The 23,396-nt window shown below is 38.6% G+C and overlaps 1 protein-coding gene across 1 annotated transcript in view; it reads right to left on the bottom strand.

Annotated features, from left to right (window-relative positions):
* Positions 1–14,588: 14,588 nt before the first annotated feature.
* Positions 14,589–23,396, bottom strand: part of PCDH11X (protocadherin 11 X-linked) — a gene marked incomplete at both ends in the record, with an annotated part of 440,301 nt that continues 431,493 nt past the window's right edge. The window contains one exon of the mRNA XM_084269104.1: positions 14,589–14,980. Within this exon, the coding sequence (XP_084125230.1) occupies positions 14,589–14,980 (392 nt within the window). The remainder of the gene's footprint in view (positions 14,981–23,396) is intronic.

The following is a 23,396-nucleotide window of genomic DNA, read 5'->3' as shown; positions in this document are numbered from 1 at the left end:
AGCAGTGCTCGCTTTCCCACAACACAGGGCAGCAGTGTTCACACCTTCTTTGCACGGCTGTCTAATGGCTGCTGACCTGCAGCCCTGCCTTAACTGAGATGTATGTCCTCTTGTGCAGAAATAGTGTTTTACCTGCTTCGTTTGAAACATGGGGCACCTGCCCTTACAACTCTGCTTATGAGCAAACACATCACTGGCATTAGGAGACTGGTTAAAGGTAAGAAAGTGCAGAAAACTCCCCTGGAGCTTGTTGCCCTTGGGTGGGTGAAGTATTTACATGGATTAAAAATAATACCAAAAAAATCCCATTTCCTGTTATGAAAATGGAGTGGTTAATATGAGCAGAGATCCTTTTCTTTTTTTACATTGCCAATGGCCTATTCACAATATTCAATTTGAGTACAAGTTGCACTATTTGAGGTTCTTTGAATAATTCAGATGCATTCATTTACTCTTGATTAGTGGATCAGATTCTTCAAAAAGTGAGTATTTATTTTATTTTATGACATGTAGCATTAATAATGTATTACCTTTCTCACAAGCTGCTTTTTAAAGAAAGCAATAAAAATATGCAGGGAGACAAGACTTCTGAATAGATATTAAGGAACCATGGAGCCACTTAAGCTGTCATTTTGAAAATAGTCTATTATAGCTGCTATTTCTCAGGGAGGAAAAATACAATCTTGATAATGCAAAAGGGTGAGTAACCCGGGTTGAACAGATGATGCAATGCCAGAGAATTACAGCACTGCTTTCTGTACAGTAAATGACAGAGGCAGTTGTATTCCACGCCTTAACTATGATGAGTATGTGTTTGGAGAACGGCTTTGAGTATTTTTGTGAAGTAGTACCTGGAAGTTTTCTGGATTATCCAATACTGTTTGAAAATTGCAGTGGGAAAAGGACAAATAAAATTACTAGGACCATTAGTAATATCAGTTATGGCAAATGAAATCTGAATCACAGCTGCAAAGCCTGAGGACTTTAAAGCTTAGGTTCAAAGAGGAGGACAATTTTTTAGAAACGTTTGCTTCTGCAGAAACTCTTCTGAAGAGGGGCCATTTCTGCAGGCACACTGAAGAGTGGCTCCTGGGAGACATGATTAATCTCAGTGAGCTGTGAGCACTGTTAATTGTCCAGATGTCCTTGACAGACTGCACAAGCACATGAGGAATACCCTACTCAGTGAGACCAGAAGTGTGTCCAGCTCCATGTTCCGGCTCCAATAGGGACAGCTGGACATGCCGCTTAGAAGGAGCAAGTGAACTTAGACTATCTCCAGGCATCACACTTCTGGTGTCAGCAGTTAGAAGCTGTACACCTGTCCAGCCCTTTTAGTATCTGCTTATAGATCTGTTGCCTGTGAATCTGTCTAATCCCTTATTGACCGGGCTGTGCTGCCTCCCTGTAAGTCCTGCTGTCACAGATACGTAGGTAAATTTGAAGGCAAGCTAATTGCAACTAATTAAAACATTGCTATTCTTTGTGAATAAAATCTTCGTGTGTGCTTAATTTTTTTTAAAACTTAGATTTCCATTCATGTGAAGATTTGACAAGGACAAGGTTAAAACTAGTAATAGTAGAGTAATATTTATATCCTTTTAAGGATACAGGGTTTTTTTAGATAGAGAGCCCAAAGAGGAGCATCTGACAGTGTAAGATGTTGACTGTGAAAGTATAGCAAGTAAATTAAAAATTTAGTGCTGATCTCTTTCCTGCATAGAATTAAAGTTCTAAAACTTCACAATAGTGTTAGGAATTGGGTTGTCCTTTGTTCACTGTTTCCATATTGACTGGCTTCCTTGAACACTTCAGCATAACTCTGTTCTCATAATTTCACTTGTTGATAATTTTCTTAAGATTAGGAAGGCTCAGTTGCTTTTGCTAGCCTCATTTTTAGCACCACACTTAAATTACACTAGAACATAAACTCTAAGAATGAAATATCTTCTCTGTTGCTGAAATTGTGGTAGTTGTATGGAAAGACCAGAAAGAAACAAGCTATCATATTATCCAAAGATATTACATAGAAATTTTCCTATTCTCCATCTTAATTGTGCTGGTTAAGGACAGAAGTATATGTTTTAATACTTAGTGATTCATAGAAATCACCTTTGTCATATTTCCTTCAATGTGCATAGTTTATATAATACTACTACTATAAATAAACACTTTTCAAGACTAAAATCTGATTTACTACATTAACTATACACAAGCTACTGTAATAAATGCATGGTCTTTTTTTAAAATAAACAAAGTTACAATAACCTTGATTAATTCAGCTTTTTATTGAGCAATATACTTACAAACTACCTACATCAAACTTCTTAGACTTATGCTGAACAGCTAAAGCCTCTCTGGAGGGTCAGCACTCAACTGATGACTACGTTTTGAACCCTTTATGCAAACTATCAACTATAGAATCAATAGTCACAAACTCTGGCTTTTTAAATTACTGTTCATAAACTGAGCAAAAATGGGCACATTCCTCTGCAGAAAAATCTGTGAGCCCTTTAGTTACTACAGCTGCCATAAACTCCATTTATGAAAATGGCAAATCAAATTTATAAAGTCTGTGTAAAATACAATACGAATATTTAACTTTATCATGCGCCTGCACTTCAGGTTAAGAAATGTAATGTAGCTGTAGAAAAGAACAATTTTCCTACTCTGGATATGAACTTTCTGCACTGAAATCACAAGCAGAAGTTCTCTGGATTTATTCGTGAGTATTATATTTTTATGTCACATCTGGTCTGTGAAGGTAACTATGACTAGGCAACTAAGTTGTAAAGATTTGGGAAAGATCTGAGAAAAAGGTGAACAACTCGCAGTGTGATTATTTTTGTGTAGTTAAAAAGTTTTATGATAGACTAAATTTGAGGGGAAGATGGAGAGGAAATTATTTTAAAATATAAAATCCACCCAGCACATATTTACATTACTGTGCATATTTATGCCCAGCTGAACTGAGAACCAGGTAAATGTAACTCTCATATTATTAATCATTTCCTTGGTACCAACATCCACACTTTTATTGCCTGTGCACATTTCTCATGTTATCATCTATCTCATTTATCATCTAAGAATTGGCTTGGAGAACATTACCACAGATACTTTTCAATCAGACTGAAATCACCATTGCATGTGCTGCAAACTTTCTACTGCTGGTATTCGTACAGCTGGTGTTACTTTAGTTTCCAACTACAGCCAACTATGACCTTATACAATTGGGGTTTCTGGAAATCTCACGAGGTGAGGGGCTTTCCAGAAAGAAGAAAGCTGCCAAACCTGGCACACAAGTCCTACTCCTAGTGCCACATGCTCTAGCACGAGGCAGATGTGATGAGTAAGGAGGCTGCTATGAAGTCACAGGCTTTTGGTAGCCCATTCTTGACCATGCAGAGAACACGCAGCGTTGTCACAGTCCAGCAAGTAATGAATTAATTATTAGTAATGAATTGTAAAAGCTAATGGTGCGGTCTGGAGTAAACTTGTGACGTTTAAGTGAGAAGCAGTTGGAAATGTGCACAGAAGGAGCTGCTAAATGTTGAAAAAGGATTACTGGATAAATGGAGTTTAGAAATGGCTCCACCAGATTTGTATGACTGGACAATGTGGATGATGGCATGTCAACAAATTCCCAAGTAAAGGGGGCCTGGGGGTGTCCCCCCAGGGTCTGTCCAACATGACCATCTCCCTGAAGCACCATTTCCCTGCACATGACCTTCCTTCGGGTGATCGGCTGTTAGGCTGAGGGAAAGCAATGTCATTGAATAATTGTTTTCTTGGTTCATCACAGCCACAGCCTGTCCAATGGCAAGCACTTCTCAAACAGGTGAACTCATAAAAGTAAGAGAGTTCTTCCCAGTTCAGAAGAATTTCCCTTTTTTCACAAACAGACAAGACTATTTACCCACTTCTCTAGGCCATGGCAACGCTTCTTGCAGAATTGTTTCTTTTTTTTCTTTTGATGTTTCTCCTGCACAAAGAGAAACATTATTTAATGTTTTCATTTGGTGCCTCTCTGGTACAGGTGCACATGCCTAAGCACAGTTGGCTCCCTGTTAGCTTTCCGAAAGACTTGTCACAGGAAAGACAGCGATGTGCCAGCGCAGCATTGAGCAAGGGAGGGAAGAAAGGGAAGTGGAAACCCAGCGACTGTACTTACCTTCTTAAATAGATTCTGGTTTACACTGTAGGAGCACACTTCTCTGCACGGCTGGCTCTTGTGCTAGTTAAGCAGAACTTGTCACAGGAAACAAAAATATTTGCCAATTTGGCCTTAATGCAAAACCTATTCTTTGTTCTTTTGCATACATCAAACGTCAGCCTCTCTATATCCCTCTGACAGGAAGCTGGCATGAAAGACAAAACACAACCAGGTGCATCCTGGCAGGCACCCCATTCTGAAGGGGTTAGTTGTCATGCTTAGTGAGAGAAGAGGGGCTGGGCTTGTGTTATTTCATATCCACTGATCACACTATTTTTTATACTTAGAATATATAATAATATAATCTTTTATGTAAAGAGTTGGGTTTGGATTCATTTGGTTTCAGCTGCCCGAAAGCCAAACACATACTTAATCTTAATTTTCCTCCACTGTCAGCTGGGCACACGTAGATGCTGACATTCTAGATCTGAAGGAACCATCCCTGCAGGTACCTTTTTTCCAATACCCAGCTTAGAGACACTTCAGGCAATGAGCTTTGAAAAAACACCTCTCAAATTCAGGGCGATGTATAGGGTGAAGCATCTATCTTTGGGTATTAAGTGTTATTAGAAGCACACAGAAATACACTGCAGACATAACTAACGCTGGAGGCAACGTAGGCCCTCTGCTGAATGAGGTGGGTGCCCTGGTGACAGAGGATAGTAAGAAGGTGGAGTTACTGAATGCTGCCTTTGTCTCTGTACTGCTGGAGACTGTCCTTGTGAGCCCAAGAGCCCTGAGGCCCCAGAGGAAGTCAGGATAAATGGGTAGGTTGCCTTGGCTGATGAGGACTGGGTTAGGGATCAGTTAAGCAACCTGAACATCCATAAATCCATGGGTCCTGATGGGATGCAGCCACAGGTGCTGAGGAAGTCATTGCTAGGCCACTCTCCATCACTTTGGTAAGTCATGGGAAACAGGAGAGGTGCCTGAAACTGGAGGAAAGCAAAGGTCACTCCTGTCCTTAAAAAGGGCAAGAAGGAGAACCCAGGTAACTGCAGACCAGTCAGCCCCACCTCCATCCCTGGAAAGGTGATGGAACAACTTATCTTCAGTGCAGTCTCTAGGCACACCAATGATAAGAGGGTCATTAGGAGCAGCCAGCATGTTTTCACCAAGGGGAAGTCATGTTTGACCAACCTGATAGACTTCTGTGAAGACATAGCCACCCAGATAGATGATGGTAGGGCAGCGGATGTGGTTTACCTCGATTTCAGTAAAGCTTTTGACACTGTCTCCCACAGAATCCTTGTGGCTAAACTGCTGAAGTGTGGTCTGGAGGATTGGGTAGTGAGGTGAATTGAGAGCTGGCTGAAGGAAAGAAGTCAGAGAGTTATGGTCAATGGGACAGAATATAGCTGTAGGCCTGTATCTAGCTGAGTCCCTCAGGGGTTGATACTGGCACTTGTACTACTACTCAATGTATTAATCAATGACCTGGATGAGGGACTAAGAGCATACAGTTATCAAGTTTGCTGATGACACAAAACTAGGAGGAGTGGCTGACACACCAGAAGGCTGTGCTGCCATCCAGTGCGATCTGGACAGGCTGGAGAGCTGGGCGGGGAGAAATGTAATGAAATATAACAAGGGCAAGTGTAGAGTCTTGCATCTGGGGAGGAAAAACCCCAGGTACCAGTGTAGGTTGGGGATGGATCTGTTGGAGAGCAGCATAGTGGAAAGGGACCTGGGGGTGCTGGTGGACCGCAGGATGACCATGAGCCAACAATGTGCCCTTGTGTCCAAGAAGGGCAATGGCATCCTGGGGTGTATTAGAAGGGGGGTGGCTAGTAGGTCAACAGAGATTCTCCTCCCCCTCTACTCTGCCCTGGTGAGACCATACCTGGAATACTGTGTCCAGTTCTGGGCCCCTCAGCTCAAGATGGACATAGAACTCCTTGAAAGAGCCCAGCACAGAGCCACCAAGGTGATGAAGGGAGTTGAACACCTTCCTTAGGAGGACAGGCAGAGGGAGCTGGGTCTCTTTAGCCTGGAGAAGACTGAGGGGTGACCTCTTCAATGTCTATAAATATGTAAAGGGTGACTGTCAGGAGGATGGAGCCAGGCTCTTCTCAGTGATGTCCAATGACAGTACAAGAGGCAACATGCACAAGCTGGAGCATAGGAGGTTCCATGTGAACATAAGAAAAAAATTTTTCACTGTGAGGCAGACAGAGCCCTGGGACAGGCTGCCCGGAGAGGCTGTGGAGTCTCCCTCTCTGGAGACATTCAAAACCCTCCTGGATGCGTTCCTGTGTGACCTAATCTAGGTGATCTTGCTCTGGGGTGGGGGGGGGGGGTGGGGGGGTGGGGGTTGGACTAGATGATCTTTTAAGGTCCCTGCCAACAACTCTTAGCATTCTGTGATTCTGCGATTTATTTTTTTTCCCCAAAGTGTAATTGGTAAATGTTTATATATATTTGCTTTATTCAGCCTACTAGCTAGATTTACTTTCATTGTAATTAGATTCAGGTGCTCATTTTACATCAGATGCTCTGAGTAGAGAAAGCATTAACATTTCTGAATTTTCATTACATTTCTTATATCGTATGAAAGATTTATATGCAAATTCACTCAAACTTCACTGCGTAACTCTTCAATATTAGTGTTTTCTTGGTCCTATCTGTGTCTTTTAGTAGCATACTTGGAGAGAATTTCACATAAGCATTTCCAAAACAGTAATAGGCTTCAATAACTGCCTTTTGTAGACTGAAGTGACAGCTTTTGGGTTGGAAAATTTGGTATTTTCTTTAATATTCAGTAGTATTACACTGACAAAAATACGTTTATGATTCAATAGGCTGAAATCTGATAAAAAGCATTTAAAAATCCGAGTAGATTGATTGTGTGTAATCATTGCAAGAGAGTGAATTCAGCTAACAAAAGGGCTTTCTTACCATATCTCACTGTGAAAATTCTACTTTTATAGAGCTATAGCTGTGCAGCACATTATTTGCAGCACATAAGCTGCAAATATGACCCTTTAGATTATTTTTCTGCATTTAAAATACTTGTTTAGAATTTCAGAGACTTGTTTTCTTTGCCAATTTCCGCAGCATTGTTTTTTATGAGCCAGTCAGCTCAGACAGTCTAATCTTTTTAGATGTCAAGGTCTTGTATTATGTTTCCTATGTTACCAGGCAAGCACAGTGCTAAATGTCTCCACTGCAATTAAAACAAACAAACAGCAACTGGTATCTGCCAAGACAGGCAGCTTTGACTTTGTACACACCTACATAATATAATGAATATTTTTAGATTATATGTAGTAATTGGTGATGACATTTGTCTCTTGTATTCAGATGAACTTTGAAAACAAAGATAATTAAATTGAGAGTGTATATTTATATGTAGATTTAGAACACATCTATATTTTCTCAGTGAACTATAGTTTTTAAATGATTATGGTCCATTCTGGTCCCTCTAGTTAGAATCACTTGAAAGCATTAGCTCTTGTACAGCAACAGCAAGACTCCCTTTATATTTACTAGAAATTATCCTGTAGGCTACCAGGTACGAGGGCTTTTTTAAATAGTCCTAAAAATATTCCAGGTATGCCATCTCTGCCATTACAGGTCTTGATTATGCGGGTTTTAATGGATATTTTCATGCAAAACAAAACTTTTACGTATCTACAAGATGTTAAGTAATAAAATTAGCCTTGCACTACAAGGCCATGGACACTCCAGTGTATCTGTGTATGTCTGCTAGCTGGAAGAGTAGCTCATTTTACCTGCTTGCCTGCATCTTTATGGTATGTCTTTGTAAAGCATTCAAAGTATTCACCTTTTCCCCTACCCACCCCCCTTCATTTTTTCAGCCTGATTTTAACTTTCCTCTGTTCAAGTAGTCTCCTGAGAGCTATCCACTGACTTACTGTGGTTCCATACACCTGTAAATTGAAGCTCCATCTTTGCAGAGAAGCAAAAATACATCTTTTATGGAACAGCTGACATTTGGAAAGTTTAGACAAGCTTTTGGGTATAGTCTTTTATCATCTCTGATAACTAAACAACTCAAGCTAAGTACAGGTTAAAAGCAATTTCTCTTAGCTTAATCTCATTATGTTAATCAACTCCTTTACTACATACGTAACAGCTGCAGCAGCAATGAATAACTTCATTTCAGTGCCTTAGAAAATGTCTTTTTCTTTGCACATCCCACTCATCTGCTCTAGAACACAACACAGCTGGTGGCTTAAAGCTATGGGTTGAAGTCTAGTACGGTGCTTCCAGGCACTTCGTTTACTTATCTCCTTGATAGGTGTACATTCTAGCTTTCTTTTTTATAAATACAGACTTCTTAATCCTGCTGGAGAAAAAGTGTCAGAGGCAGCATCAATGCCACAGTTAGAAGCTATTTTCTTTGTATTGCTTTCAGTTAAATATGATGACATGGCTTTCAGATCAGAAATGCTTTTTCTGTTAGAGCTTTGGGTTAAAGCATGAATTTAGCACCATCAAAAGATCTCTAAAGCACTAAGATAATAAAAAGGGAAATATTAATCTCATGTAGTTATCAGACATGATATATTGTCATAGTGGATCCTGAATGTATGAACAACTAAATCTTGGAAAAATACTTGCTATTTGCCAGCGGTGTCCATATGTACCTTCTTAAAATGTGACTTTAACCACCAGACAGGTGAGGAGAGCTGTCTTCTGTTTGCTACAGAAAAGTGCTGCCTTGTTCATTTTCTTTTGCTGCTTGATCTGTAGCACATCTAAGGAGGAGCAGCCTTGCTGCAGTTCAACTGAACCACATCTCACTCCTAAGGCCACACCTGCAAGAAACCTGAAGGAAAAGGAATACTACTAAACAATCATATGGACAGCACACTTCCAAAATTGCCTGCTGTTGGCAAACACGTGCCACTTGGAACAAATCCATGTGTACGTTCTAACAAGGCTTTAACTCACCACAATCTACCTAGCAGGTCATTATGGAATGTGTTACAGGTAAGAGATGCACAACCCCACACCCCCCCTGCCCCAGTGCTGCAGTGCTCTACAGAGTACTGCACAGCAAATACCTGGGATCCAAGTATTGCCAACGTGGCTGCAGGACTGCTCCAAGTATTCCTTGTGCCCACAGGGAAGGAAGCAAAAAGATGACTCCCAGGAAACATCACTCCTGCAATACCCCCGCAGTTCTGCACAGTGACACCAATGCTAAAACTCTGCGCATCTTCAGGTGCTCCAGATTCCTGCCTTGCTCTACTGCTCTGGTTTATCAGACCTCTCTGAAATTCCATAGCTCCTTTGCCTCCTGATCCCGCCCTCTGAAATACTAAGCCCAGCCTGAGATTTTACCATCCACACCAGGGAGACTGTTTCCAGAAGTCTTTATCCATTTTTTCTTTTTTTAATTTGTAGGCTGAATATGTTCTTTATTTTAACAACTAATGTTTCAACAGTTACTGTCATTGAACGAATATACTTGTGGACAGTTTTGATGCCAAAACATTACCTTCCTTTTTGAAAAGATCCTGCAGACAAGAAAGCTATGCTTGCAAAGCCATACCTGTGTCATAGAAGAAAATATGTCTGCCTTATTGTCAGGACACCTATCAAAACAGTTGCTTTTTAAATACAGACTTAAATGATATAGAAAAATGCATACAATACTGCTTCATTAGTTCCTCGTTTGACAGTTATTTCATTACATCACACTCATGGTGAGAGGATAATCCCTTTAGCTCAAGAAAAACTTATTAGCAATGTTCTCTCAATTAGAAATAGCTTATTTTCTAACAAAACAAAACCCATAAACACTCCTGCCTCCAGCTCATAATGATTTTCTATAAGTGTATCAGAGGCGGAATAGAATGAGGGAGCTTGGTATGAAGTGACACCAGATCGGTGCACACACCATGCACACACTGTGCCAAACCCCTGCTACTCGGTTGCATGAAGCAACTGCACATGAAGTTAAATTGTCTTGGCTTTCTGACAGTTTGGGCTTCACAAATAAATGAGTGTTGGAAAGCTGGGAAGAAGCGTGGCTGGAGGAACACCTTCCAAACCCTTGTACTTCAGCAACACAAAGAAGACAGTTCGAAGGAGAAAACTGCTTTTGTGGATCTAGTTTATTAATAAGCATTGTAATTAACAAGACAACATGCTGTACAGAAACCTGAAATAGAACTACTGCAAATTTACTGGACTTTAAATGCTGCTGGACTGTAGTATATGATGTCCAACCGCATGATTTGTAAAGTGTGGTTAGGGCTGTTCCAATACACAGACATACACTGCTCACTCTCAGATCCTGGAGTATGTCATAAAGCAGGGAGAGTTCCCAGAAATACAAACTCAAATATTTACAAGAAATCGTCAATCTCTTTCTTCACTAGGGATAACATAAGTTATACACAATTTTCCTATGTATACCAAATAAAATCTTTGCCTTCAACTCTACTTTGTGTCCGCACAAACCAATCCCTTTCTCTTTATCCAGTTAAGTAACAGTAACAAGCTGCAGTGCAATCATTTAATAGATAATCGTTCAATTAAGGATTGGTATTAAAGCTGCATAAGCGAAACTTGGGCAAACAAAGTCAAGCACAAATTTTCAGGTTTAAAAACTCAAACTTGAATCAAATAACCTTGAGCTAATAATCTACCATCACCGACTAGAAATTATTTAGGTCTAATGTCTTTGGCTTGAGCATGCTGGAGGCAGGGTAATAATAGTAGCTCTAGGCTGATGGGAATCCATACTGGATTACAGCTTGCTCAGAATACAATGCAGCAAACTTTACTTCTCTTACCAAAAACACACAGACTGGTCTATACACACCAGGGTCAGAGATGTCCAATGCAAAGTGTCTGCTCTCCTCCAGCCCTATGCCAAGCAGAAAGACCTGGCTGAATGCAGAGCCACATAACTAATGTTATGTCAAGCTAGCTGTCATGCTAACATTCATAAGCCCTCAGGTCCTATTAGCATGGGCTCATTGCCATGATAATTAGCTAAATGACCTGCATCCGGCCAGCTCACAGCCCAGAGAGAGCAGGTGCTCAGTAGTCTCTGTCTGGCCACACAGACGTGCCTAATTGTTCTTGCTTTAGAATTAAGTTACATTTCAGAATACAGCACAGTTTAGGAAAACAAAGAAATGACATATTTTACCTCAAACAGTTTGACCTCAATTATTTTTAGGATTTTTTTTTAAATAATTGACTGCTTTATGATATGGAAAAAAGCACTTTTCTTTCTGCTACCTCTACACATGACTTTGATGCAACAATTAGAAGTGCAACAAGCACATACTGAGTTTGGGGTGAGGAAAACATCTAGGCTAGACTGTGTGACACATTACTTTGAAGGCAAAGGTTTTCCTTTATTGCTACACTGTATGAAACAAATCTAATCATGTAACTACCATTTTACTGTATATTGTATATAGGATTGCTTTTTCCACAAATTCACACAAGAAAGATAAAATAAGTTAAATGACTAAAAAAAAATGCACAAAAAATATACAGTCTATGTACTAGATAAATTATTTTTATATATGGCAAGATGTGTAAAGAGTCTCTAGAAACATTACTCCTCTGGGTACTGACATGTCACACAAAAATGTTGCCTCAAGTGCATAGTTTTATATATTAGATATGTAACATATAAAAATGAGGAAACCATTTAACTCTTTGTACAAACTGTATTTACAATGAATTGTTCTGTTTCTGGTTGAGAGAGTATTAGAACATCACAATGCAATTTCAAGGATATTTAATACTTCCTATAATCAGATGAATCTTTACAGTGCTTTTTGTTTAAGCAATTTTTTGTTGTTGTTTGGGCTTGGGGTTTTTTGTTGGATTTTTGTTCGTTTGTTTTCAAGAGAAAGGGGGATGCTTAACTGCTTCTGTACCTTAGGAAAAAAACAAACTGAACAAACCCCCTATCCAAATGTGAAGTTTGTTGAGGTTTTTTTCCCTACGTATGAAAAAAATACTAAGTCTGGTTCCTTCAACTTTTCTATCAAAGTTCTAAAATTGCAGAAATTAATTTTTTTTTTGCCAGGAAATTTCAGTTACAATTTACACCCAGAAAGGAAACGTTGGAATTGAGAGTTCTCCAATGAAACTGCCAATTCTGTAAACATTTGGTATGGCAAGCCCTCTGTAATAAAAACTAAAGTCCTCTGCTTACAACAGGAGGCACTGGCTGTCAGCATCATCCTAAATTTGCACAATTAATATGTTTGGTAAATCTGTGTAAACTACAGATAAGTTTTTTTTTTGTGTCTCCCTGAAAAGGACTGATGAATTTTCTCATTGTGATGTCTCCAAAGCAAACAACAAAAGGCTTTGTGCATTAGGTATGAATTAATTTGTCAAATTTTTAATTGTCTTGGAATTGGAAATGAGTCGTGTCGGCTATTGTGTGTCAGTACCCAAAGAATTATTACTTTTTTTTCCAGGATTTACATGCAACTGGAAGCCAGTGTGCCACATCTTTTCTAAACGTTATTGAAAACTACATCTAAAAAAAAAAAAGAAAAGTAGTACGTCATTAGATAGTCTGATGCTCATTAATTAAACCCTATCAGTAGGTTAAAGGTGAAGCTTCTTTATTTTGCACATAAAATCTAAATGTGATTTGAATAGATTTACAGTGGGGACAGCGATATATAAAGCTACTTATACCTGCTGGGCACATAAGAGAAGCTCTTTTAACATTCATTGGAAACCCTCAACAACTTGAACTTCTGTAAATTTTACAAGCAGCTAATATTACAGCATTTTTACACACAGTTTTGTTTATAAATTACAGATTTAAGTTACAATATGAAGCCTACATAGAATTCTATTCATAGGAAATATTCACACACTGTCTTTTTTCCCCTCCATACAACTTCGATTGTCTCACTTCATGTAGCAATAAAACTAAACAAAGTTATGCAGATTAAAAAAAAGAACAACAAACCAACCTTGGTATGTACATATTGTAAATAATGAAATAGTTGAACAGCAACAAAATAGTAGAATGAAAATGTGTTTTTTCATTTTAGGAAGGAACCTCCTTTTCATCCACTCGAATTTACCAGCTTTTTTCTGCCACTGTGAAGAATATATCCTCCAGTACACCGAACACTGAAAGAAATCCCTCATCTTTAAAGAGAATCATCTTGAGACTTTATCAAATAATCTGATTGGGGTGTGTTTATAATTACTTTTATCCAGCTTTCATTACTTAGATTCTTCTTCCTTTGCTGAGAACTGTCAGTCATCCTCTAGTAAGCTAAGCCACAATGACGAGTACTCCATCTAATAGGTTTGTGGTGAAGTAACTAATACAGCTAACCTTTTACTGAATACTTACAAGAGGTGAATATAGCTGTTAAAAAAAGTCACATACATCACTAAAATACTCTTCTAAACAACAGTAGCTTGCAGCCACATCTTATCAGCCAAAAAGACTACCCCATTTTCCTACTGTTTTCAGCGGTGCCCATGTAATTTTCAACTAACAGGAAGAGTAGCTGAAGCAAGCTCTGCAAGATTGGAAAAAATTAAGAGATAGAATTAGAAACACATTTATAGCTTGAAAAGCATGATAAGTTTTAACATCGTTGCTTGCATTATTGTAGAAAGGAAAATCTTGGAAATTAAACAAGTTAGTTATAATTTTTCCCCATATCTTGCGTAATCTATCATCATGGTGTTTAATTCACACAGAAAAGCCTAGTTGAGAACTTTCTACTTCATCATTTGCATTCTTCCAGAGAATAAATACCTATAGATTGAGCCAATAAAAAGCAGTTGCCAAGTCTTTAAGTACATTTTCCTTCTTAATTACATAAAGAATAAATTTTGGTGGAAAGACATACCATCATCTTAAGAATTAGACTTTTGGATCTTATTCATTCTCTGATGCAAGGTAATCAAATAAGAAATTGCCCACTTGATCTCTACTGCTAAGCAAATGGAAGATGAAATCTATGAATATGCTAGAAATTATAACAACAAAGAAAAATGTGAGCAAGCTCTATTTAGACTGTAATATTCCCCAAACTGTACTAAGAAATTGCTTTCAACAGAGAGGAAGAACTGCTAATGGATATTTGCACTATATGGCCCATAGAAGAAAATGAACAGGATTTTGTGATTTTCTTTCCATTCTTTCTGGGTTGTGGGTTTTCTTCCCCATTTTTTGTGGATTTTACCAAGAACTATGGTAAATTTCTTTTAACTAAATCCTAAGGGTTTCGCTTTTAATTTTCAAATTTAGGATTCTATATACATAAATATTCACAAGCCTAACAAGTTTGTGTACGCACTATGAAGATTGTTAGGCTGTGACTATATACAGTCACACTTAAAGCCTGAAATAGCTGAAATAGCAGATTTGTCAGATATGCATTTATAGCTGGTGCTCGTGTATAAACGTAGTGCTACCCCCAGACACCGGTGCCTGGTGGGACGCAGCGAAGTTTGCCAGAGGAATGACTTTGACAGGATCTTCGCTGGGACAATGTCTTTCACAGGTGTTGTAGAACTGGGGCCTGGGCCCACCCTGGCCTTTGTCAGTGTCGTCCTTTGGAAGGGGCCTCCCAAGGGTGTGTCGTCCCTCAGGTCTGGCTCCTCGGCCCCAGCCTTGCTGGAAGCCAAACGATGGCAAAGGGGTGTTGGACTGCTGATACTGTGTCAAGGAAGGTGGCATCCAGCAGTTGTCAGAATGGCCGAGGATGAGACATTCCTGTGTGCAGGTTTCGGAGGCTTCAGCCAGGGCTTTCTGCAGATTGACTTCGATAGCTGTGAGGGTGGAAAAAGGCAAGATGCTGTCAGAAGTCTGAAGACTGATGTACATGGGGATTCAAAGTTAACAAAGCAATCCCAGTTCTGCAGTAACAGGCATACTTTGGAAAGGAAATACCTCCCGGGGTGCAACTTAAGTGCAGCTTTAGATGTTTGCAAGTTTGGGGCCTGCAACATTGTTACCGGCTATCATCAGAAAGAAGTTAGTGTTTAATGAAAAGATGATACTAACATTACATTTATGTAACTAAAACCTTAAACAATTACCTTTTCACTTTTTGAAATTGTCATTTGTGTAAAAAATCTAAAAGCTTTATAATCATCTAATACCACAGTTCTATGCATTATTACACTTGAAAAATACACATTACACCTGAAAAATATAATTATTAAAAATAGGGGTTTTAAAATGTTGTCTTGAAACTGGATTTTTCGATTGTTTTGCTTTGCTTAAGGCCAAATGAAATTAATTTCGACACATAGTCAAAGATGGTTCATTGGCTTCAAAGATGCACTCCAGAGCTTTAAGAACGAAAGACAGCGTAACAGCTATTTTAAAGAGAATTGATTTCTCCATGCATTCAATACTGGAAACCTTGAAAAATCAAAGGGCAATAGCAAAAGAAGCTGTAACCTCCACAGTTTGCTAGTAATTGAAAGATTTCTTTAGTAGATGCAAGGTTTATGCCCTTGAAAAGGGATTATAGAATTTATAATTTGTTCAAAGGCAAAGAAAACTACTAAATCTGAGACACGTAATTTGCAATACATAAACAACCTTGATCTGTTGCATTTAAACTGTGGCTTTACCATGTTGTATGAGTTCAAGCCAATAGAACAATTCCTTGAAATAGTTTTCATATTATATGCATTAATTTCACATTCTCTTGCTGTGTACAGGGTTTAAATACATCAGGAACGAAGAGGAGTATCTGATTAGATATTTCACCGTGTTGTCTTCACAAAACCTTCCAATGAAAGATGCATATGTATTTTTAATATCTGTCTTCATGAAAATAACATTTAAAATTGGATTCTGGGTCATAACCACTGGAGAAGGCATGCCACTAGGAATTACTTATAGCAACACAAGTTCTGAGCAGGAGCCTCTCTCCCTCTGAGCTTTACGTTTAAATGCATGCTGCATTTCTGGTTTAATAAAGACTTTGCATCTTGAAATCTGTGTAAAGCTCCAAAGCACAAATACATCCAAATACAAACAAATTAAGATTTTCCTTCAGGCACTGGAACATGTAACACTCCTGTCCAAAATACAGTATACATCTTTTTGTAAACCTACCACATTTAAGTAGACAACTGGTTGCTTGTTTTATATATATATTATATATTTATATATATATATTCATATATATATTAATGCTATATTCTTGAATATTTGCCCTTAAGTATGTTGTATGAGTATGTGCCAGCTAGAGAAATGATTGTTTTTAAATGCTATTTTGCCCTATTACCGGTATTTCAACATGTCTTCAGTCATTTTGTCTCAGTACTTTTCAATGTAATCCTGACAAAGCTTTGGCACCTTGCTGTTGAAATACTAATCCAGTTTTGATGGGCAGCAGGAGACATAAATATGGAAATAATTCAGCAGCCGCAATAGTTCCTGCAAAAAAAAGTTACTACTGGCAGATTAGTCTAATCTTTCTGTGTCCTACTATCTGCTATTAGAGACATAAATCTGAGTATACACAAGTCTTTGTAAAGCTCTTTAATTATCCAGGTTTGCTTCTGTTCTGATCAAGGCAATTAATTGAAATCAGGTACAACCTTGACAGAGGTTACTCCTTTTTTATGCAGAAACTGATCTTTATTGTATTTATTAAAAATCCCCTTTTTGATGCCCAGTAACTGCATTTCTTTTTTATCTTGAGGCTTTATAAATGCTCTGAAAAATGCTAAAAATTCAGTTAAACTGAAAAAAACCCCACAATCACTTGGAAACAATACTTAGTCATTTCTAGGTCCTTACAGCAAGCAGTTACTATACTTATATTGTACTAGTGCTCTCAAACTTCAGTAGTAAACAAAGCTAAACCATCAAAAGAAGCATTTGGCAATAAAAACTTAACATTTAAGCTTTAGACAAGGCAACTGCAGAAATAAAAGGTCACTTATAAAATATTCTCTCCACCATCTCAACCCATCAGTAGGACAGTAATTTTGTGCCATGTGTTGTCAGACTACCTGTAGACTTGGAACATGCCACCATGCTAAGAATAACAGCATTGTCAGAATGACAGTCTTATTTATTCTGTTATTAAAGAGGTATTTTTATCTGAGCTTTCATTTTAGCAAAAAAGAAATTTAAAAATAACAATCTTCATAAGTTATGAATGCAAATTACTTTGGCTTTGAGCTGGGGTTTTTTTTTGCAAGTCTGCCAATGCAGGATTGTTTAGAGGATACACTTTTTGTAGCAGACAATCTGTCTTTCGATGTCTTTATGAATGTGGCACACATAATCTTGATTGTCAGAGGACGTTTTTCATTGCTGCTTATGATTAATAACATGTAAAATATACAGTTCCCATTAACTTGGAAGAGTTAAGACCCTTTTCTACTGAGCAGCTCTGCAATAATATGGCACAGGAAATACAGAAGTATCTAGCAAACAGAATTGACTTTCTGTATGATGCCTGACTCAACTTTTTACCAACAAGAACAGTCAAGTTTTGGTTTGTAATATACTGCACTCACTTAAAAAAATCAGAAATAAATACATTTATTTAAAATCAATTATATCATTAACCTCTAGACTAACTTTAAAAGGAGCACAAATAAAAATTTAACAAAAATTAATCCAAATCCCCTGTGTATAGGCTGCAGCATTACTGCAACCCTGAAGCAGTCTTTAGGAGGCTTTGTATGCTGTAGGAAACCGAATTAACTTCGGGGGTTACAATGAATACGGCGTGAGGTAGGCAAGGTCTCCAATATCTGCATTTAAAGGAAACTCTGAAAATCTCATCAATAGATCTGCTGCAGTAAATAGTGCTGGGAAGGGTAATTGGGATGCAAAGCAGTTTCTGTTTGGTATGAAGTAAAAACAAATATAACCAGCAGCGTGAATTATTATATTTTTAGCACAATGAAGTAAAAATGGCTCTTGGAACATAATTAATCTCTTTTTGAATGGACCTAGAACAAAACGTAGGAAATTTTCTACATGAATATTCACCAGGCGTTATCTTTTTTGCCTGCTCTTCCAGACTATGAAATGGAGCTAGTTTCCATCAGCCTCATTCATTCTCTGTGTGCTTAACATACCACCACTCTCCTGCTTCCTTAGCACCTGAAACCCTACTGAACAGCTACTTGGCATCGTCACTGCACCATCATTTAATCTATGTTTTATTTATTAAAATCACATTTTTAACACTTCCCCGTTTTATCAAAGGGGAGAGCTTTATGTTAGCAACATACTATACTAATGGAGCCAACTGACAATGGAATGCAGCTGATTTCCAAATATCCCATCAGAGAATTAACACACAGAAATGTTGCTGTAACCAGCATTGAGATGTCCTCAGCTCCTGCCCGGTTTCCCCTCCACCACTTGCACACTACTGTATGCAGAATTCTCTGGCTGGCTCAGCCAAGCATCCCAGGTGACCATTTGAGGAGGAATTCAAGCCACCCAGCCAGGTGAGCATGAAATTCAGTACTCATGTGGACATTTATCAGAAGCTGTGTAAATTGACCATGGCATTTTCTAGCTGCTGCTCTTTAAGCTTCCTTCTATTTTGCATCATTGCTAAATGTAGATGAAAATAAAAGTTTTGAGCTGTTCTCCCTCATTCAAAAGTTGTAACGTAGGCAATTATTCTGCATAGTCAGATAAGAACTGAGTGGTATGAAACATCTGTGACATCCGTATCTACCAATCATGTAAAAGAAGGTTCCTGCTGTCTCTGAATATTTTCAGAAGAAATTATGTTTTTCTCTACTCTTCCCACATAAGATATGACAAGGTTATAAATGGAAATAGAGGTGTACATATCCCCCCCATGTATTATGAATAAACAATACATTCCATCAAATTATTACCAGTCTACCCCATTTCTTACTTCACTCAGTAATAAACCCTTAATTTTATATATTTCTTTTCATACTACATGGAGATTCTTCAACGATGACATACAAGCAGTATGAAAGAGAATTTTTAATTCATAGAATAGATCACACTCCTGCACATGTGAGTTTATCACTTTGGTTTGAACTCGAGATTGCTTTAGGAATGAAACTGGTTTTTAAATAGTCTACCTCAGAACTAAGAACATTTTTAAAGAACGTGTCTGTCGGCTTTTATGCAATGTTTAGATCAGAACTGTCAAGTGCAACTAAAAGCTCAATATTTAATTGACTTTTCATTGTTTCACAGTCTTTAGTAAGCATCAGGACAGGTGCTGTTCAACACCTTTGTTGGTGGCATGGACACTGGGATCGAGTACACCCTCAGCAAGTTTGCTGACCATGCCAAGCTGTGTGGGGCAGATGACATGCTGGAGGGTAAGGATGCCACACAGAGAGGCCTTGAGCTGTCAAGGTTGTGTAAAACTCATAAAATTCAACAAGGCCAAGTGCAAGGTCCTGCACACAGGGTGGGGCAATCCCAAGCACAACTACACTGGGTGGAGAACGAGAGCAGCCCTGAGGAGAAGACATGTTAGAGAGACAGCCATGATGTGTGCTAGCACTGCCCAGCAGCAGCCAAAACCCTGGTGTGTTATCACCACCTCTAGCTATCAGTGCACAGCACTATGATGGCTGCTATGGGGAAAACTACCTCCATCTCAAGTGGATGAGGAGCCTAACATTACCCAGTAATGTGCACTTGCAGCCCAGAAAATAAACCATGTCCTGGGCTGCATCAAAAGCAGTGTGACTGAGGAAGAAGGTCATTCCCCCCACTCTACTCCACTCTTGAGAACCCCCATCTGCAGTACTGTGTCCAGCTCTGAGGTCTCCAGTGCAATAAAGACATGGACATGCCAGAGAAAGTCTGGAGGAAGCCACAAAGATGATCCAGAGGGCTGGAGCACCTCTCCTATGGAGACAGACTGAGAAGTTGGGGTTGTTCAGTCAGGAGTCTATGATTCTATAAGAGGACTGGTTCCTTTCTTGGTCTGCCACAAGTGTCATCACTTGCATCACAGAATCTCAAAAAGACTTAGGCTGGAAGAGATGAGGATGTCAAAGCGGGATCCCTCAAAGTGGGATCTTGGTCAAAGTAGAGCAGAATACTTTTTCTAAAAGTTTAGGTCAAACTTTCAGAATTGCACATATCCCTTTAAAAAAAAATCTGCATGTGCATGTTCAAAGAGAGGTGCACGTTTCTAAGACTTGAACAATCAATAAAAAATCAATAACATGAGCTCCTGGAGAAGCCTTAAAACATCTCCACCTTTATCCACCTGTGTAACAATGATCAAAAGACATTTGTAAATGTATTCATTAGCAAAGTCCTCAGACTCATTAGAAGTTCAAAAACTTCTGGACTGCGCTGTACCAATGCAGCCTCAAGGGCTTATAGATTTTGCAAAGAAAATTTCAAAACCAATTTAAACAACAAAAAGAAGAAAACAACTTAAAATACAGAATATAGAGTGCTTGAATTTTAAAGCTGCGTAGCTGAAGTCTTAATGAAAAGCCAGTACTGAATTTGACACATTTTGGATGCAAACCATCCAGTGTTACATTTAGAGCACTCTTGTTTCATAATAAAGCAAGCAACAATTAGCAAGCAATTAAGCAAATTGCCCATAATTATGCCATTGCTGAGCTATTTTTCATATTTTCACAACACAGCACATATATGAATACATGGCTTGCAGTGCCAATGCTATTCTGTCAGCATCCAGAAGTGCCTCTCATTTACTGAAGCGTTTCGTATTAAACAGCTCCCATCGCACTTTCAGTGCTCTCTGCTCAGCAGGAACCCACCAGAGTGATGAAGATGACAACCTTACACTACTCATCTCAGCCAATAGCTCCTAAGGAATGGGTCATGTCCCCCCCATTTTTTGCCCATGTGTATTTACTAAATGCGGTACTAAATCTAAGCAGGAATTCAAGCATAATATAAGGAAATTATAGTCCAGAATTACCCTGGTGACCAAAAGTGGCCACTTGGGTAACATCATTTAGCGCTCTCCACTATGTGAGGAGAACAGAAATGACATTAACAATAAAAAAAGGGAGGGGAGAATAGTTGTTAGTGTAAACTGGGTTACTTTAATAAGGTCAGGAGGAAGAAGCTTGGATGTAGAAACCCTAAATAACTGCTGCTATTATATACTCTGCTTTTTTTGCTTTAATAATAAAATGCCTTTGGGAGAAGTTTCCCATGAATATTTTATCTCCTGTGTATGTGTCAATAAATTAAAAACATCAGAGAGTTACTTAAGTTCTAGCCTTTGAACCATTTTATTCAAAGAACAAGTAGGACATACCACTTCTTTCAGTTTTCAGCTGTGTGTACAGAGCTTGTCTCTACCGAAGCCTGTGAGAAATCATACTGGGGTAAGACTGATCCTCCAGATGTTCTAACTGAGGACTCAACAGGCATGCAGGAAATCACACATTTTCATGTGCTACCTAGGCTTGCCAGATTGTACTGGGTATCTTGCAAGAATAAGCTCTCCTTCCACTCCAGTGAATACAGTTTATATCCTAACATCCATGATTTTAACTTGGATTTAATCCTAAAAATTGCTGTGACTTCTTATTATAAAATCCCCACTGGTGTGGGGTGTGTACCTGGCTTCAATTAGTCAAGTGAACATTAGCAAAGATGGCTGGGAAAGTTGGTGAGGAAGAAGACAGTGAATGGAGGAAGTAACAGGGCAAAAGAGACAGCATATGGTAATTCCTGTATAATTAACTACGCTTGTGAAGTGAAGTGAATCTTTCCTTCCGAAATAATAGCCATATAAATAATGCACATTAATTTTTCATTAAGTCATCTCTTATTGTTATTCTGACTAGAATTTCAATCTTGTATTACTCAAAACCAAGAAATGGTCCAAAAGCAACCCTCCCATAAAAATTTCAGTTTAAATAATTGCTGTTTTCCACAGGAAGAGATTTCATCAAAACACCCAAACCCCCTGCAACCTCTTCTGGTTCAAGCCTAATGAACACAGGCATGACAGCATTGTAGGACATGGGGCATCAGCCCTTACTGCTTCAATACTGCAGTGGTATTCATCGTCAATGACCATGTTTTGTTGCTCATTATGGCCAAACAAACATGGTAATTTGCCAAGGACACATGTTTCTTAGCTTATGAAGTATATATTGAGTTATCACTGAGACTTTTAACCATAATTTGTAACGTATAACAACCATCTAAAATGAACAGCTTAAAATATATTGATTACAACACTGGGTAATACAATGTGCTTTATTTAATATTTAATTAACTGCTTCACATTTGTACTGAAGCTTCTTAATTATTAATACACAGTTCATTATTTAACACAGAATATAAATTTAAATTCAAATCAATTAAACAAGGTGAAACTACATAGTGAAAAATGGTTTATCCTCCAGCAATAACCTTCGACCTGGAAACATAGTGGAGAGTGAAATCTGCATTTCTTCCCCCATCCCTGAGAAGACTATCCATTTTAGGTGGCATATATTAAGCTCCTCTACCAATGTAAAGTTTATGTGATGAACTCAACGTTTGACAAAGATCTGCTGGATGAAAAAGGGGTTCAGCTGCACTTTTCAGCTGATGCCTGGAAGAGGAAGCATTTTCAATACTAGTTTTCTAAAGGGCATTTTGTAACACAGCGAATTTTTTCTCTTGATGTGTAAAGCATCATTTTCAGCCTTTCAAGATACACCTCTTATTTGCAGGAAGGGTAAGAAGAGGCTATAGAACATTGTCCATACCCAGCAATTATCATCCTGGAATGACTGCCCCTTCAGGTCACATCTTTATCTCAAAGAGGTGGGCTGGCCCCAGGTAGCAGCTCAGGACCACACAGGGCTCACTCCCTCCCAGTCCCTGAGCAGTATGGACAGCACTGGAAGCATCTGGCCTTCTCCAGAGCTGAACTGTGCTTGTCAATACCACCAGGAAAATAGCTAAGTGTGGGAATGCTGCTGCATCTGCAAGGACTATTAGAGTCTGCAGCAATAAGTACAACAAGAATTTCACTAAATATTCTAGCATGATGATGTTCCTAAAGCCTCGTTACTCATATATGTATGGATGGATAAATAAAACCTAGTTTTATGCTTGCTTGAATATCCTTAAACATTACTTGACATAGGATATGTAGGACATGTATGAAGAATTTTATCTCATATCAACTTCTAAAGATTAGACATCAAATGCTCAGTAAATGTCTCTCAAAGATACATGTAGAACTCATCCCTT

This window comes from Gallinula chloropus (assembly GCF_964237585.1).
Source record: "Gallinula chloropus genome assembly, chromosome: 11".
Classification (NCBI taxonomy): Eukaryota; Metazoa; Chordata; class Aves; order Gruiformes; family Rallidae; genus Gallinula; species Gallinula chloropus.
The sequence above is the reverse complement of the archived record's forward strand: the minus strand, read 5'-3'. Positions and strand labels throughout refer to the sequence as shown.